This window comes from Phyllopteryx taeniolatus, chromosome 12 (assembly GCF_024500385.1).
Source record: "Phyllopteryx taeniolatus isolate TA_2022b chromosome 12, UOR_Ptae_1.2, whole genome shotgun sequence".
NCBI lineage: Eukaryota > Metazoa > Chordata > Actinopteri > Syngnathiformes > Syngnathidae > Phyllopteryx > Phyllopteryx taeniolatus.
The window spans coordinates 14,177,122-14,195,350 of NC_084513.1; the positions used below are offsets into that span (position 1 = coordinate 14,177,122).

At 41.7% G+C, this 18,229-nt stretch overlaps 1 protein-coding gene across 5 annotated transcripts in view; it reads right to left on the reverse strand.

Annotated features, from left to right (window-relative positions):
• Positions 1–18,229, reverse strand: part of LOC133486501 (FERM, ARHGEF and pleckstrin domain-containing protein 1-like) — a 54,893-nt gene that overhangs the window by 14,368 nt on the left and 22,296 nt on the right. For all 5 annotated transcript variants that reach the window (XM_061791777.1, XM_061791775.1, XM_061791774.1 and 2 more), the window contains exons 3-13: positions 9,215–9,319; positions 9,074–9,116; positions 8,880–8,958; positions 7,663–7,760; positions 7,320–7,434; positions 5,348–5,495; positions 5,186–5,281; positions 4,947–5,110; positions 4,801–4,869; positions 4,649–4,724; positions 3,956–4,154 (exon numbers count right to left, since the gene is read on the reverse strand). In XM_061791777.1, coding sequence (XP_061647761.1) covers positions 3,956–4,154; positions 4,649–4,724; positions 4,801–4,869; positions 4,947–5,110; positions 5,186–5,281; positions 5,348–5,495; positions 7,320–7,434; positions 7,663–7,760; positions 8,880–8,958; positions 9,074–9,116; positions 9,215–9,319 — 1,192 coding nt within the window. The remainder of the gene's footprint in view (positions 1–3,955; positions 4,155–4,648; positions 4,725–4,800; positions 4,870–4,946; positions 5,111–5,185; positions 5,282–5,347; positions 5,496–7,319; positions 7,435–7,662; positions 7,761–8,879; positions 8,959–9,073; positions 9,117–9,214; positions 9,320–18,229) is intronic.

Sequence of the window (18,229 nt, forward strand, 5' to 3'; positions counted from 1 at the left end):
TACAAGGCATCTCTAACATTCAGGGCAGGAACGATTACAGAAAAACTACAGGAAGAATGAAGGGAGATGTTTTACGCAAAAAGAAAATTCTTGGATGTGACTTAATAAAAGCCATTTTTATTGACTTTAATATCAACGTGAAATTCATGCACATCTTAAAACAAGCACCACATAAACAACAGAGAAGGTTGGGAGAGAGTGCAGAAAAAAGGAGAAATTCATGAAACAACCTTTAAGATTGTGAGACATTGAATAACAAAATGTGTAAAAAATTGCCAGACGCTTAAATTACAGCGCATGCAAAAAGCAGTAAGGACAGTGAAACATGAAGCAAGTCCCCAAAAACCTGGCACACTGCTCAAATTTTATACTTGATTAAAAAAAAAAAAAAAGAAATGATTCTGTCATTCCAGGTCTGTATGGGAAGGTTTCCTAAAACTGCAGTGGTCCAGTAACAAATAAGTAAGTTCCGCATTTACAAGAATGCCAAAAATGAGCTGAATCACAGCAGAACCGGGAACCTCCTTGTTTGGTTAACACACAATGAAAGACCCGTTGGGTTTATTGGACATGCAAGTTACTGCTTGGGTGTGGAAAACAAAAAAGAGATACAACAGTTTCATGCAAACGGACAAGTGCATAAAAAGGTGAAAGTAAAAGGACAACAAAAAGAAACAGGAGACAACACAAGGTCAACATGCAGACAGAAGCGCCCTCAAACCAGAAAGATTATAAAAGATGGAAACAAAGTGCATCGTGTACAATGAAGCTACTTGGTGTACCTTGAGATGATTGGTTTATACTCAATTCAAGTACAAACAGTGTGGGGAAGTTTAAACTATGGGACAAATTAACCTTCACTTCAGAGAAGTTCGGACTGATCAGGCCACCACTGGTATCTCATGTGACAGACACAGATGGGACACTTGATAAGGTACATTTGCACAATCTCATGAGATCCAGTAGAAGAGCTAAGTACAAAAATATTTGACACCACTGGAGCTACGAACGAATGTGTGGTGATTTGGATTCACTCGCAAGTCAGGTTGGAAAAAAACCAACTCCTGAATCATAATTTTCGCATTTGATTGAAAATGAATCATACGACGCATTTTGTTCTGATAAGAGCTGCAATCCAGCGAAGTTGCATAAATTAGGGTTAGGGTTAGGTAGCAGTTGTAGCTGATCAGGTGGCTCACAGAGCCGTACTATCCCCCTAGACGATAATCTCCGTGGGACAAGGCGTCCGATGGCCGAGAGGGACTCCACATATTTTCACGGCAGATGAATTGGATGAAGTTATGCAAGACTCATTCAACACATCGTGGCAGATAATTGACGAGAGCTATCCAGCTACTGCTAACTAGCAGCTGAGCGCAATAGCTGGCTTAGTAGAAGCGTATGTTTCCAGCCAGCCTGGATTTAAAGATTTTACGGCGCCAAGACTGGCGTAAAACAAACCACGGTCATGATACGGCAAGGGATCTTGGTTAAATTAAGCCATTTTAAACTAAAAAGAAGCGTTGCAACAGCTTTTCCTGGAAGAAAAAGCAGTTGCTAAAATGTGCCAGCCAAAATGTATTGTGCGTCTTTTCTGGTGTACTGACAAAAATCTGCGACCCCTCAAAAAACTTCAAATAATCAAATTGGATTTTTCATTTGTTGGGACAATGACACGTCTTTATTTCGGAATAGTACACGGGGTAACGATTTGATTGTGATTCGCTATTCATTTGTTACTGTCAATACAAATAGCGTTTGGGGAGTTAGACGGTGAGTCTGAGTTCTAGTCACCATGTACTGTAGGTAAATATAGGAACACTGGAAACACTTTGAGTATATTGTACCTGTTTTGTAAATGCGTAGAATATTATTGGGTGGGATTTTATTAGACTGGGCAGGTGTACCTAACAGTGCCCGGTAAATGTATGATTCTCCTCTGAACTGTAAGCGTAAAAAAGGACTTGTATCTCTTGTATCTAGTGCCTCGTCTGACCACAATTTAACATGGACATGTAAAAATTGTATTGTATACGTTTGTAGATTGCATACAAACAATCAACATGATGCAACAATATTTGCACCGAAGAAGACGGCGAAACTTGGACCCCATGCACTGCTACTTTCGTTTTTTTGCATTCCCAAGGTAAATCAGTGCGATAGTTTACATTATTGGTTCTGCAAGGTACTGGGTAACATTGCACAGTCACATGCTAGTCAACAGTGTAGACTACCCCATGATAAAAATGACATTACAGAGTTAGTGCCTAATGAGCACAAGGCTCACTTGGAGCCAAAAAATATCTAAAGATAGGGCCTTTTTTTCAGATTTTTCGTCCCTATTGGAAGTCATAAGGCATACTCGATAAACTTCATATTCAACAAGTCTTCCAAAATTGTTGCAGACTTTGTTCAGAGGACAAAAACAAACATTTGTGCAAAAGGTCTCCAGGGTACACAATCACGTTAAAGCTTAACATGGCACTGATTTTCTGGGACGCTTTTAAAAAACATCCTTTATTCATACAGGCTGAGAACGGGAAGTCTCCAGTAGAGATGGTCCTTAGCAAATTAGTACAAAAAAAGTGGAACCTCTCAAGACAAACACAATCCATTCCAGGATGACCTTTGACCTTAACACCTACAACTTTTGAAAAACAGTACAAATTCAGAGGTTCAACAGTACTTATTCCACTGATTCCTGACCACTGTGCCGGGGCGGGAAAAGATTCAGTTTCACTTAATTGGTCCAAAAATGTATTTGTATTAAGTACAAATAATATATCTTTGTTCATCTATCTATATCAGAAACCTATAGTGCTAGTCAGAACAATTAAATGGTCTTCTACTAGATCGCAGAAAGTACAATTAACCTATGTATATACCAGTTGCCAATCATATAGAATAATATATTGGCATTCAATTAAACAGGCCCAGATTTCAAACTGAGTGAGTAAATTTGTGATTAAATTGAGATATCATTATTATCTCAGTATAGATACTTTTTGTGACATTTCAATTTGACAGCGTGCTGATGTAAAAATCTGTGCCTTGGCTCAATAAAGGTTGGGAAACACTGTTCTATTAGACTAGCCATTGATTATCTGAAAGCCGTCGTCGTCGCTGAAGGTGTGGCATCCGTCCTCGTCTGCCTCCTCATCCAGCTGGAGGCTACCAAATGAAAACTTGTTTCTCGGTATGGGCCATGTGGCCTCAGCCACATCCCCAAATTTAAGTTGGCTGTTGCCATTCCCCCTATTGCTCTCGACCTCAGACTCACTGGACTCCGAAGCACTAGTGTTACAGCCTTCGCTCATCTGAACTGCCCCTACATGTGTGACACCAGCCTGCCGTTTACTCCCTGGACCGGTCTTAGATCTGCCTGGGGCTGAGAGCCCGTTAGCCAGCATGCGGCACTCAAGAGCAGCCATTCGCTCCGCATCGGACAGGTCGGGTGGGGGTCCTCGCCCGGGAAAGGACATTGCTGGATTTGGGTCGGCGTGAGGGCGGCGTTTGGCTTTGTGGTGTTTCCGAGAGCGATGAGAGCGGCTTGGGTTTGATTCAGTACTCGTGTAGCCATTTTGCTCAGCGTGACTGAGGAAGGTGCCCATAACAGGAGTGACGGGGACATTTGGTGATCTCTTTACTTGTTGGACCACAACCAGGCTGCTGCTGTGTTTATCTGTACTTGTCTTATGCATGTTGGGACCATCCAAATCATTACGCATACCATGTAGCGGTTCAGAAGAGCTAGAGTGGTACCTGTACTGCCTACTACCCTCAAACTCCTCCTGGTAGACTTGCACCGGCCCATTTATACTTCCAGAGTCTGACCCGTGCTGAAACACAACCTGCCCCTGAGTCCAACCAATCGAGTCCCTGCCTGTATTATAGTCCCTAACTTTGTCAATGCAGATGGAAGAGCAGCCGCCTTTAGCAGCTCGAGAAGCTGAACCTGTTGCCAGATGTTCAAGGTGAGCCGGCCGAGTCAAGTCTCTCGCTTCCGCATTCCCGGGTGGCGATTTGTCCTCATGGCCATTGTTCTGGTGAGCCGGGCTCACTGGAGCTTCGGGTGTTTCTTGTGAACTCACCAGCGCCGACTCCTTCCAGTGGTGCTGCGAAGGAGCGTCAACTCTGTCCCCGAGAGCACCACTCTGAAGTAGAGATTTAGCTCAATTATTGATAGTAAAAGCTTGTACAGTGAACCCCCACTATATCCTGGTTCATCAACCGGGTCCCCGCAGATTTTTAAGCAATGTATTTTTTTTTTTTTAACAGAATACAGCCAAGTGCAAATTTAGAGCAGCAAGAAGAAGAGGGCGCCCATTCAGTGTAATACAGTACCATGTTTTTCTGTTTTAATATTTGTTGTTCCCACAGAGCAGAGAGAATATATGCCCTATATATATTGTCCTCTATAAATGTGTTTAAGCAACTGGGAGGGGTAAAATTTTTTATTTTTTTAAAAAAATTTAAAAAAATCATATGGTCTATTTATATACTGTAGTGGTATATAGTATATAGCTGGTGGTTCTGGAACATATCTCCCACGATAAATGGGGGCTCACTGTATTTTTATTCATTATAAAAGTACCCTGAGAAATGGTGAAAACATGCAGGCCCATGTGTCCACTGTAGACAAACTCACTTCTTTTGGCACTTTTTGGTAGCGTGGAGAAGGCAAAGGAGACAGGCGGCTGTTGTGTTGGACTCGACTATGTTTCCTAGCAGACAGGATGTCAAAGGTCAGTATTGAAAGAAACACTCTCGCCGTGATGAAATATGTCAAATGCTTTTTACCTTTCGAATGGGAGTTTTTTAAACTCGGAGTCCCTCACAAAGTCAATCACCTGCTTCTGCGTGCGGCCGCTGTGGAGACATGCAAAGACACATTCAGTGGTGAGTAGAATTCTGAGAGGAAAAGTGCAGCCTTGAGCTTTTGTTACCTGAATCTGAAAGAGGAGCCTCGTGTGAACAGCACAGGCTTGGGCTTGGGTTTGGGTTCCTCAAAGAGTCGGAAGAAGGCATGGTATTCAACACAGATCTTCCAGAAGAGTTTACAACAGTCTCTGCTGGCCATCAGGAACTCCAGAGTGTCTTGATATGAACTCTGAAGAATACGCACCCCAAATGCTTAGCAAAAGTTGGCCTTTCTTATACAATTTGTTTCAGCGGAGAAACCTACATTTCCATCAGCCCTCAGCTTGATAAGGAAACGTTTCCTCTTGAAGCTCAGTTTACGTACTTTAGACCAGTTGAAGGAGTTTATCTTCGTGTGTCCCTACGGAGATTAATACAATCAAGTGAGCGTGGGCTCTAAAAGACCACCTAATCAGGTAAAGTTTACCTGAAAGACCATGACGCCCGTGTGTGCCACAGCAAGGCTTAGACGCGAGTCTTCGCGGTCTTTTGCTGGGTGGAGACGAATCCCATACATTTCCAGCCGGCGTGCCACTTCTAGCAACTGGAAGTCGGATTCGGCCGGTGTATGACCACTAACAACACAAAAGCCCAACAACATGTACTTACGTACTTGTTTTTACTGAAGAGAAACTAAACCACTGTATGGTTGAGACACAGTGAGGGCATTGTCATGTACAGTGAACCTCGACTATATTGCGGTGCATCGTTTGCGGCCCCTGCTATATGGCAGATTTTTAAGCGATCATTTATGGGTTTTTACAGTATACATGCAAGTCCAAATATAGTTTTCCTGTTTTAATATTTGTGGTTGCCACAAAGCAGAGGGAATACAGTATATGCCTATGAGTACTGTTGCATGCTGATTGTACAGTATGTGGTGCTGCTCCATGTGTTAAAGTGGCAGTTATTTGACTGTTTATAATTACTGTAATATCAATGCTATTATCTGTTAGCCTGTCTATGGCGATTTGCATTATATGTTAGCAATAAGCCAGCTGACTTTCAAAATTATATGGTTTTGTTGAACATTATGCAATTTTTAATTCCGTTTTGTTTTATTCGTCAGTTTTATGGTAAAGTTCAACTGGGAGTGGCAAACAGCTTGAAGCAAGCACGCTTTTGCTTCTTATTTGGAGAACCGTCGCCAAGGAACGCTTTTAAAGTGTGCTTTAATAAAAGTAAATGTCTTTAGAGTGAGGGGGAAGGGTAAAACAATAAAACAAATTTTGATATGGTCTATATTGCAGATTGTGGATGGGTCTGGAACCTTTCCTTCGTGATAAACGAGGGTTCACTGTCATCCTAATAATCCTTTGGTCGATATATTGAACTTGTAGAAAATGTTCAGGCAGCTTGCAAACACTAGACTTTAACACAAGGGTTACCAAAAGCACTGCATTCAATGTGGACTGTGAAAAGTGTGAAAACTTGAAAATTTGAAGCATAGTAAATAATTTATTAGATTTTTGCCAGACCGCTAAAATCATGATGGCACATTGTTTTCAAATAAGAAGAATGGTGTCGCCATCTACAATCACCTAGTACTGTACTTCACTAGTCAATAATATTGCCTCTTGTGTTAGCTCTAGTGTTGTTTTAGTGCTAGTGTACTATATATAGAGAGTTGTGTGCAGAGCTTGTAAATAATGTCAGACCAATTAATTAAATCTCATGCCATCCATCACTGATAAGTACAATAGTCTGAATGCATGCAGGTCGATTGTGTTTATGTACAATTTTGTGAAAAGTTGTCGAGAGGATTAAGTTTTCTAAATTCTTATCAGCAAAGAAGCGTTCCTTCCGCCTGCGTTCGTTGATTAATGAACAGCTTATCTTCACGTGGCACCACAGCTACGAGAACCGCAGCTTTAGTTATCAACTAGGAACGCCTCCGTGGGGGAAAAAAGCGAAAGTGAAAAGAAAGGAGTACATTAAAAGGAGCTCGTTTTGAGGAGCAGCCATTCACCCGCATAGAGTCCATCAGTTTGAGGAGTCGCTTTTGGCTTCAATTCAAACTGTGAAAAGGGACCCTTGACTTCACACAACACCCCAGAACCCACCCTAAAAATCTGAAGAGTGCTGACAACAGCTGTGACTTATTTGGTGCATGAACACAGAATTTCACTGAGCAGCAGACAAATTCAAATCCAAGTGGGGTCGGTAGGGATAAAATGCCTCACAAAGACTCTAGAGAATATACGACCAAGTCGTGCACATCACATTTTCTTGTGCAAGTCAGCCATTCCATTTGATACAAAACATTTAATATTCAATTGAAATATCTTTTTTGAAATATAAAAATTAAAAAAAGAAATCTTGCCAGTATGCTAAAACTTGGGTAAATTTATCTGTTTAACCATTGACCTTAAAAATAAAAAGGGCAGCACCATGCTTACATATTCATTGAGTGGAACTCCATCATCTTGTCAATCAAGGGCATCTGATCAGGGATGTACTTATTATTTAGGAGGTGTGACCGGCACTGGCTTTCCTCAAAGTCACCAATCTCAGCTGAAAAGTAAAAATAACAAGGATAAGTCAAAAAAGCAATGGAAACAATGCCAAAAGTGGAAAATGTGCTGCAGCTCAGAAATGTCATGTTTCTGAGAAAGCAACATGCATAGGAGGCCTAATTGATGACACTCTCGAGTCAGAAAGCCTACTTTTGTCTGTCGACTTATTGGTCTCTGGGATAAAAAAAAAAAGAAAAAAAAAAAGGGGGAACTCTTCAGCACTCACACTGCATAATGTGGGAGACCATCAGCGCAGCACTTGTGTCATTGCAGGTCAGACGCCCGCTGGAAAGATCCTGTTTGATCTGGAGGGCAAATAGATACCTAGAAAAGAGCATAGGTGGTTCCATTTTGAATGGTTTTCAGGTGATGTTTAGCATCAGACAACCTCAACAGTCGCACAAAACCTCCCTTTGATGCTGGTTGGCTTCCAATTTGTTGAACTGTCAATGAAATTGACATTTTGACATATCTTGGTGCCATGGAACTATGTCAAAGTGAGTTGAGGAGCTTAATTTGGACAAAAGTAGTGCTTTGCCACCATCTTGCAGTATATATGGCCAATTATAAACCTTTTTTGGGAGGAAGGCATATCATCTCCCCACAGACTTCCGCTATTTGCGCCGGGGCTCAGTCCCTATCCCCCTGCACAGTAGAACTTAAATAGCAATGATAGGAGTACTGTGTGTCTTTGAAGGAGAGTTTCATTACATTACACTACTGCTGACTTTGCCTTGTACCTTCCATTCTTCCTTCAGTAATAATTATTAATTTAAATTGCCATGCAGCACAGCATTCCATCACATATTCGCGTTTCGCTATTTTCCAATTTGCCTTTTTGCATATTTCTGTTAGAACCTATCCTCTGTTATTGGGTGAAAAACTGACCAATTCTTTTTTTGTGCTCTATCTAATAGAAAAATATTGCATTGGCACCATCTTGTGGCATCTTCATGTCAAGGAACTATGTTGAAGTGAGGCAAGGCGCGTCATTGATTGATTCATTGATGATTGTCTAACAGGAAGGTTTTGCTACCATCTTGTGGCATCTACAGGTATACGCAATTATAAACCTTACGGATGTTTGCTATTCGCAGCAGGGCTTGATACACACTGTATTGTACTGAGCTGCCAGGATGAGAGTACCTCTCTCCTATGGCTTATGCCTATGAATATTTCCATACGTTTCCCTAAAAAATAAAAAAATAAATAAATAAAAAAAGTCCATACTCAAGTTAATCCTTCAGATGCTTGTTGAGTCTAAAGTTTTTTGCTACTCCAAAATATTGTTAGAACTACAATTTGTACAACTTTAGGAACATCTGTCATTGAAAGTTCCACTTTACATATGCCTCTCATTTCTTAAATAGGCATATTGCAAAGTAGAGTAAATGCCAAGTTAATGAGGCGAAGCTCGTATTAATAATGTGGAAAGAAACCCACCGAGTCAGCTCCTCCAGCAGCTGGGCATGGTCTGGAGGAAAATATTTCACAGCAAACCGCAACGTCGTGTGCTTCGGTCCTGTTAGGAACATATGAAGTAAGAAAATAGAAATTGCCAGAACTCTGTTAAATTTGCACCTTGATAAAAAGCTCCCTGTTGGAACACGAAAAAAAAGAAGAAAATAAATACTTACGTCTCAGCTGTTTGATAATAGGCTTGATAGGATCCAACCAAACCTGTGGAGAAGATAACATCACAATGTAAGTGGTCTTGTGAAGAGACATTTCCTGGCTTGATAATTATCCAGTTCACTTTATTTGTCCTTCTCGCTCACCATCATCTTTTGATGGTTCTGAAACTCCAGGCCGAAGTAATCGCCCTCGATGAGATTCATGTGGGTGCACACCAGGTCGAATAACACCTTGCCTGAAGCTTTGACCTGTGGTCAGAACACAAAAAAACACACACACACACACACATTGTGGACATGAAGAGTAGCGTTACATCCAATGACATGATGACATTTTACACAGATATTTAAATAACCAGTGTTGGGCAAGAGCGGCTCTTAAGGTAGCGACACTACGAGCTTAACTACATTTCTCAGTAGCGTGGTTGTAGTGTTCACAACATTAAATAGCTTTTTAGTTGCAAAGCTATACTTCCATAACCACATAGCAATAGCGTGGTAGTGTTCACGGAAGCTAAATTTCCCCTGGCACTTTTAAACCTGAAGATGCATCTAAGTTTGACATCACGCTAGCGCGCAACTGGGTGCAAATGGTAGAGGAAGGGGCAGAGGTGTGTACATCTCGTCAACCTCCATGGGTCATACCTTAACAAATTCCCGCTACTTATCGAGTCCTCACAGAACATTTATATGTTCTGATGATTAGTGTGCAACCCCAAAAGGAAGCTCTTGTCAAGATCCAAGTCCAGCACAAATTTAAGGACACACATTTCTGGTACAGTATGTGGAAATCAACAACAATCCCCAGCCAAACTAGTCATCATGACTCACCAAACAGCAACAGCTAACATAGCACTAGAATAAAACGGTGTGTGCGTGCGTGTGTGTGTGTGTGTGCGTCTGTGTGAAAGAAATTAAAACAGAAACCGGTAGGGAACCTGAGACGACAGATGAGGCTACTTTTCAGCGCAACTTTGGGTTAGGTTACTCAGAAATATTTTTTTGTGCAGGTTATTTTCTCAACAAAACTACATTTTTGTGGTCTTTGTAAATAATTAATTGGATATTTGATATCCTAAAAAGCAAACTATAACATAGGAGAACAATGCCCATATTGGCTTCTACAGTATATCACATTTTTTTCAGTTAGGTTTCTTCAGTTAAGTTGATAGTAACACAGTGCTGTCAATGCATTAGTTCAAGAAAGCTCAAAAGCTAAGATTCATGACAAGGCAAAGATTTTAGAATTAAGTGTTCATTTATAGTCTACCCTAATAGCACAATTACAAAACCTTTAAAGAGGCTCCACCCAACTAAAGTAGAGTTGATATAGTTTAGCTACTTTTGACATGTTGTTGTAACTTAGCTAAAGTGCTTCACAAGTCTACTGTTCACAAAAATCAATGACATCCTCAGCTAGTCAAGCTACATTTACAGTAGAATAGCGTAAAATTTAGTTGGCCAAGCTACTAAATTTTCGAAGTAGCTTGTCCAACACTGTTAATAACAACCAACTAGACTTCAATTGCCCCGTTGTAAACCAACAATACAAAAGGAACATCCAGAAACAAAGGAGAATTCCACTTTGGCGACAGGTCAAACCCCTGGAGGTTAATGACACAAAGCAGAAAACAAGTCTAAACTCCTCCATGAACTCCACCCCACTAACAAAGGCAACACTACAAAGCCAACTTCTCGGGCTATTGCCGCACAAGTCGCCTACAGTTTTATGACAAACTTTCTGTACGGTTCCCTCCGCTGTGATGACATGCAAAACAAGGCAAACATGGACACTAACACTTCTATGGCAGTAAGGTAAACGCACCTCTCGTGGGACACAACAGCAGCATTTCGTGACTGGTCTGCACAAGCACAGAGTGAGTGAAGATCCCCCTGACTCTGCTAATGATCTACTTTTGTGTGAGGGAATGTTTCCAGGAAGCTGAGTCTCCTCTAATTTTACACCTAAAGACAGAGTTGCTGAAGTGGAAAAAGAAAATCCCTTGTAACAGCTCAACCAAGTCTGATGTCTTGAGGGTGTTGTGCCAAGTTCCTTTTAATGCTCCATCAATTAAAACAAGCGCTCCATCAGTGTAGTGTAAAATCTACACTTCCACACCCAAAACTATAATCTTTCTTTAACAACCCCCACATTCCTCCCCTCACAAACCTCTCCACACCCGATCGATAACACGGTGTACAAACATCAGGGGCATGCTGCATTGGAACATGGTGTAATGAAAACCGATGAATTGATTGTGGATTAATTATGTTGTGAAAAAACAGACAAAATGGGAGTGCACTACTTTGCTGGAACAGCATAGACGTCACTGATTCATTCTCAACTAACTTGTGACCAGAAAAACAACAAGATGTACATCCTGCAGAATTCACTGAACTGTGTAGCATTAACCTGCTTTGACACTGGCATAGAAACAGCCGTTTAAAACATTCACTTTGCATGTCGGAGAGGAGCTAAGTTTGTAAGATGAGTTTGAAAGGATATTAAACTGTTTGAGAGGCACAGTTTGTGGTATACTTATGATTTAAACTATTAATAAGGAGGGCAATTATAAATATTTTCTGTTGGCATCAGTTACTCGTTTTTCTTTTTAACTATTTACAGCAGGCTCAGTCCATATCCCTCACAAATAGCGGGGCTTTAGTGTAAACATTTTTGTTGTTCCACTACGGTGAACATCATTTTGTGAGCAATCCTAAATAGGAAGAGGCTCGCTCTATTATTGCCCAACTATTACTCTGCAAAGTTAAGGGCATCCTATGCAGACAAGCAGCTGCTACCATCTGATGATAAGGGTTGGAGGAGTATGGCCCAAACAATCACTGGCAAAAAGTCTACTGTTCTTCCTCACAGACTGCTGCAAGCAAAGTGGCGAGACATAATCATATGTCTGAGCATAGGCTTGGGAAAATACAACAGAATGACACTTAATGCTGTGGCGAGCAGATGTCGAAGACGCGGTGGGCAAGTGGGCTACATGTGCTTGAATCACCGGGCCAACCACCTGCCATCACTCACAGTCAGGATGCCAGTGAGTGTGGTCTTGGTGCTTGCAGGTGTGCCACACATTGGCACTCCTCAGCACTTGTGGGCGGATTTTTTTTCCCAACCAACCGGGCTTGTTTGACACAGTCTGTGACAGAAATCTATTTAAGTGACTAATAGTCAAGCAAGGCATTCTCTGCTGGCCTGAATAGAAGCGCAACATTTACAACCTAAATTCATATATTTGCTCCATGAAATTTTATTAATTATTCCCAACAGTCTATTCTCTTCATTTTATAGCATATCTCTTGGCTGCACTGCTTCCAACAGTGGATATTAGACCCCGCCCCCCAAATCAGATTTCAGCCACTATGTGCTGCCATGTCAATCTAATCTGCCCCGGCCCTTCATAATCAGTTGTGCTGTTTGACGCAACTTAAACTATATTAGCAATGGGGGCTGTTTCTTGAACCAATCAGATTTCACATTCATCCTCATAGGGTCAGCCCTCAATGACGACCACCTTTTAAGGTCCTCTGATTCGTTAGTCAGAGCAAAACTTGTCACAGCCAATTTCGACTAGCAAAACAGGTCTGTACTGATCTGCACTCAAAAATAGATGAAATAATCAGCATCTCTGTTGAATATGATCTATTTGTTCCACTAACATGTGTATGTGTTCACTGTGATGGGTTAAATGCAGAGAACAAATTTCGTGTGCATGCATGCATGTTCATGACAATAAAAGATGATTCTTCTTCTTCTTCTTCTTTATGTTTTTGTATTGATTCTGAATTGCTCCAGATGATGTACGTGCCACTGTTGTGTGCTGTTACTGTATATTACATTTATGTATAGTATTGATGGTTTCTATAATTCTATAATCTATTATAACAATAATGGTATGAAAAGGTGGCGTAAGTCTCCACTAAAGGCCCAGCCACAGCAGGAACTGAACCAGCAAACAAGTTGAGTCAGGGTCTCACAGTTTTCATCTTCTGCTCATGCACATTTTCACAACATTTGGCCATCTAGAATGAAGAAACTAAAGATCCAAACCATCCGGATGGTGTGAAATCAACACGCATATGCTCTCTTTGTGCAGTCATTGATGTTCCACTTTCATTTTATACAAGCTAAATTTCAATATCGGAACACAAAGAACAAAAGGTGAAAACAATAAAAGTTAAACGGTGCTTTTGTCAGACTGAAGCACTCTCATATCCTGCCTTGTAAATCTACTGTCATTGAAAAATAAAGCAACATCCAATCCATCCGTGCGTGAGGGTGCAGGCCGATTAGATTTGGGGGCCTGATTAAATGCAGCTGTTGCACTTCAGAGACACGGTGCAACCACTCTACACTGCAACATTTGAAACAATAAGGCTGTTTGGAAAAGCTCTTCACTCAGAGATTGACGGTGGTCATGCACACACTCACACATCATTCACTCTCACGTCTTGATGCGACAGTATAATATCGGTAGTGGCATATCAACATGTCTTGGATTCACATCTTATAGCATTTGGAACAAGGATTTTTGTAACAACGGGGTGTAAGAATCTCTAAATTTGCACCACTCCTGTTTTCATTTGAATGTTGTACAGAGCAGCAGTTTTAGAGTGTGGTTATTATGACGTCAGACAAGATTGCAGGTCCATTCATTCTTCGCGTGAATGCCGGTAGGTACCTTGATGATGCAAGATGCAATCTGGCCAGTTGGTGCTTGGGAGAATGTTTAGGATTCGATTTTTACGGAAGCTGGGGCCCCTCCACATTTTGTTTTTGTTGTTCATGAATGGCTGAATGCCCACTTCCTAGGAAGGTGGACGGGTCGTCATGGTCTGTTATGATGAACCAGCCAGGAGTGCAGACTTAACACCATGCGACTATTTCTCTGGGTTTGATTAAAGGAGCAAGTCTACTGTACCAAATCAAAGAATTTGGAACAACTTGAAGGGCAAACATGAGAAGTTATGTCTTCCATCCCACAAAGGTTTCTGGCAAAATCAGTTAACGCGATTCCTGAAGAGCTTGAAAAGTTGGTTGCAAATTATGGTGCCCTTCTCATATCCACTTTTTATAACGATTCATAAACTAAAAGACAAATACAAAAATATGAAATACGAAAACAAAAATAAAATAAATAAATAAAATCACAGTAAATAAATAATTGAAGCCCCTGTAAAATGAAAGGAAATGTCTTCTAAATTGTACATATAAATTGAAGCTTCAAAATCATGAAAAATAAACTATCTGCTCTAAAATGCTCAATGCACTGAAACCAAACCCTGCTTAACATTGTCAACTGTCAATCAAATACCATTGCTACGACCCAGAAACATGGATGCTACTTTCTTATACCTACACATAACTATATGTTTGAGCCACAACAAAATATTGGCTTAAAACCTTTGGTGGTTGGAATGTAACCCACCAGGTCGTTGCGAGGCTTTCGCATGCTGCAACAACGAGGCGCTCTAAGAGAGTCACGGGGGGGGGGGGGGGGGGGAGTGCTGTGCGTGGCCACCCCAAAAATCAGGAAAACTAAAATGGTAAAAATCTGTTTAACCCTATATCTCCACAAATAGGTACAACATGGGGTCACAGGGTCTTTAAGTATTTTAAAATAGTTTCTTCAATCAACATGTATAAAATAATTGTCACCAATACAGTATACTGTACATAAGATGCACAAGTTAGCCTCTGCATCTTTATTCTGTGTAGGACGGGGGGAGAATGTAAAGGGTATCAGCTCGGCTCATTAGGTTTTGACATAAGGGCGCTGTTTCTGTTTACGTGTATCACCACTTGAAATCATGCTCGCACCACTACACTGACCTCCGCATGCCCCCTCCCCCGTTGATAGAGGATGTCTAAACAAAGATGACAGCAATGTCTGCATACACATCCACATGGGCTTACACTGCAGGGCAAACTACACCAAAAACCTCACCCAAACCCCCACCTTTAGTCAGCAGCTTCTAGCAAATACCAGCCATGAAAGGTCAGGTACATCATACTGTGTTGCTACTTTTCCCCTCCAGGAGATGTTGGTATGGCCCAGTTCACCAATGATGTGCCAGCCTTGGCAGGGCTTACCCACACCACCCCCGACACTCGGAGGATGTCTGTATGGCAGGGGTGGTAAGCACACTGCCAATGCCTGTAGGCTCAAGGGGGAACAAAGAGAAGCTTGTCACAGGGCACTAGAGGAATAAATGATGGCATTTGAGTCAGCTGCTTATCCATTGTCGGGGAGAGTATGGGCTGGGATATAAAAACTGGACTTTCCGAGTATTCCGTGGCCTTTCTGGCTTGGATCTAACTGATGGAATAACGTAGCGTTCGTCGCACAGCGGGAGGCATAGACCTGTGAGGAGCATCATAAGAAGCTCAAGGTCAAGGATGACAGTGATTTAAAGGCAGGGATGTGCATTGACGGGATGCATCTCGAGCAAAAATATTGCCAAGAACATTGATTGTCACCACCAGTGCAGCAGACAAATCTGGATGCGATTGAACTTTATAAGTCAACCGTGGCGTTTGCACTCTCAGGGTTGGGTTCAGATTACTCAAGTGCTTCCAGTAGCAGGAATATTCATTCCCACACTGTAGTGCTTTTATAGAAAACATATGTGAATACTACACTGACTTCCTGGCCCCATTTCCCATGGGTTCAGCAGTACCCCAACTATTTACCACATCATATATGAGGCATCTCTGCACAGTGGGGTCTTGGCACGTACTGTATGAATGGATGTGCATGCATAGGTATACACACGCTGTAAGGGTGGGGTAGGACAGAGAGGTCAGTGGCAGTGAGAGCTAATTGTGATTCAGGTCATGCACGGCTGAGGTTCCCGGGGTGGCTCAACTACAAGCTGCAAGCTGACAGAGAGAGAACGGAGGGTGCAAACCTGCTGATAATCACACGCATAGACTCTCGCCCAGCATGTATGGTTGCTCTGTCACACACACGTTTGTCAGGTGTACGCTCTACAACAACAGCTTTACAGGAGCCCTTATCTTAATAGGAAAACAAAACTGGGCCAATGGGAGAACATCCAAATAAGGACATTCATTGCTTGGAAAACCTTTTGGTTTTTTACTACCCAACAACAAAAACATTTAAGGAACGGTGACGTGGGGGCTCCCACAGCTGTCAAGAATCATCCCCTCACAGGAGTCCTGCCTTAAGGTCCCGAGAGGACAACCGTGAAAATAATGTCCCCGGGATTCCATGGGGGGGCTTCAGCCACTATCCACAACCACCACCAGCAGCTAAGAGCCTTACATGGCTACAAACGTATCGATTCTGCATGAAGAAGAATAATTAAGCAGGCATCCTGAAGCATCCGTTAAGCTTGAATAATGGTCCAGAGCTTTGTGCAGGGACTTCCCGCTTTTGGCTAAAGCTTCATAGATCAGGGAGATCTAAAAGTTGTGGGTGTGCATATTTACTGACTGACTGCTCTAGCAGAAAGGAAAAGGGAGACTCCTTGGCATGCTTAAAAAAAAACATTGTGGTAGTATCTCACACATGCACTGATGTGAGACGCCAGTAAATGTTTTCATGGTCGAAGTTAACTGTGCCTTACTCATTAGAGTAAGCAGGAGGGCAGAAGAAGGTTTTAAGACAGCCGGAATGACCCAAACGACTGGCCTCTCCCTTTCATCTTCCCCAATCCTTTTCAGAATGCGGCAAATTCTGGACCCCCTGCCGCTTGGTCACCACAGCAAACCCTAACCCCTGCAAAGGATTAAAGTCACTCACAGAGTGCATGCTTCGCTTCACATTTAAGGACAGTAAATAAAGGCAGACTGAGAATCTGATTGAAATGTGTTAATCATACGCATTTGGCATTCGCAGGGATTCCCAGATTTCTAAGATCAAGGCTGCAATTCAACTGATCATTTATGTATTTCAATAATATGGAAATGTTATCCTTGTATTGTCATTGTTAATTCATGAATTAATGATTACACAATAATATGAAATATCATGACTCCAAAGGTGTGAATAGTGTCTATAATAATTTCTTGAACATGACACCCACAAAAAATTCCAAGCAAATATAAGAGTAAGGATGGGAATACTGAAGTCTCAACTAGTTTGCTGTCTAGAGAAGGACAACATGGCGTCCACTATGGGAAGCCACTATGATAGCTCCTTTGGGCAGCATTATTCTGCTCAGTGCAACATCAATAGAGGAATCAAGAACACCGCTAATACAATTCAAAGAATAATAAAGAATCCATTAATTGATCATTATTTTTCCCCATAGTCAATCAAGAACACAAAATTTAAATGCCTATCCCTACACGAAACCTTCTTTGATTAAAAATCCTTCTAAAATAAAACTGAGACTTGATGAAAATCGTGACTGGAGCTGAAGTTAGGACTACAGATGAATAATACAAGCATGAACGACTATCAGCTGGCTAATCACAAGATTAATTGAGTGAAAAGGAGCGACAAGCCCCTCTAGGTCAGACCAAGGAGAAGCGATGACGTTTCAACAACACACAAAAACTTTTTTTCACCTCAAAACCTGCCGGACCTTCAAATACCAGAGCAACGATTCGAGAAGATTAAAAAGCGACATAAATGACATCAATGAACGTGTTGCTGACGAATGGATCGAAAAACAGTCATCACAAATGGTCGTCTCTCAAAACAGCATGTTGCTAGACGTTTGTGTTCCGCCACTATATTGTGAATGAGTACAATTCTGCTTCGTAGTAAGGTTCAATACTATCAGATGTTTTAGTACTAATTAGGCCACATCCACTTGCTTCAACACGGAGGATGGATGGGACTTTAGGAGCTCGAAGAATGGATGGTTTGTTGCTGCTCGCCCTGCTGCATGTTCCTGCTTTTAACCTTAATCTCCACCAGTAATAAATAATGACAGCAGCACATGCTGCTCTCCAGGAGGGGCCAATCTATTGGCCTCCTCGAGATTAGCCTTAAACGACTTAGCCAAACAGAGTGGCAAATCCAGAGGCTCTCTGCCCTGTGATGCACACTCACTTACCGTAACGATGCAGAGTGCTCGTGAGTTGACACATTGAACTTGATCACTAATGTGTCACACAGCAGGGTAAAGAACTGCAGCAGAATCTGTAGCTCCTTCCAACATATTTTG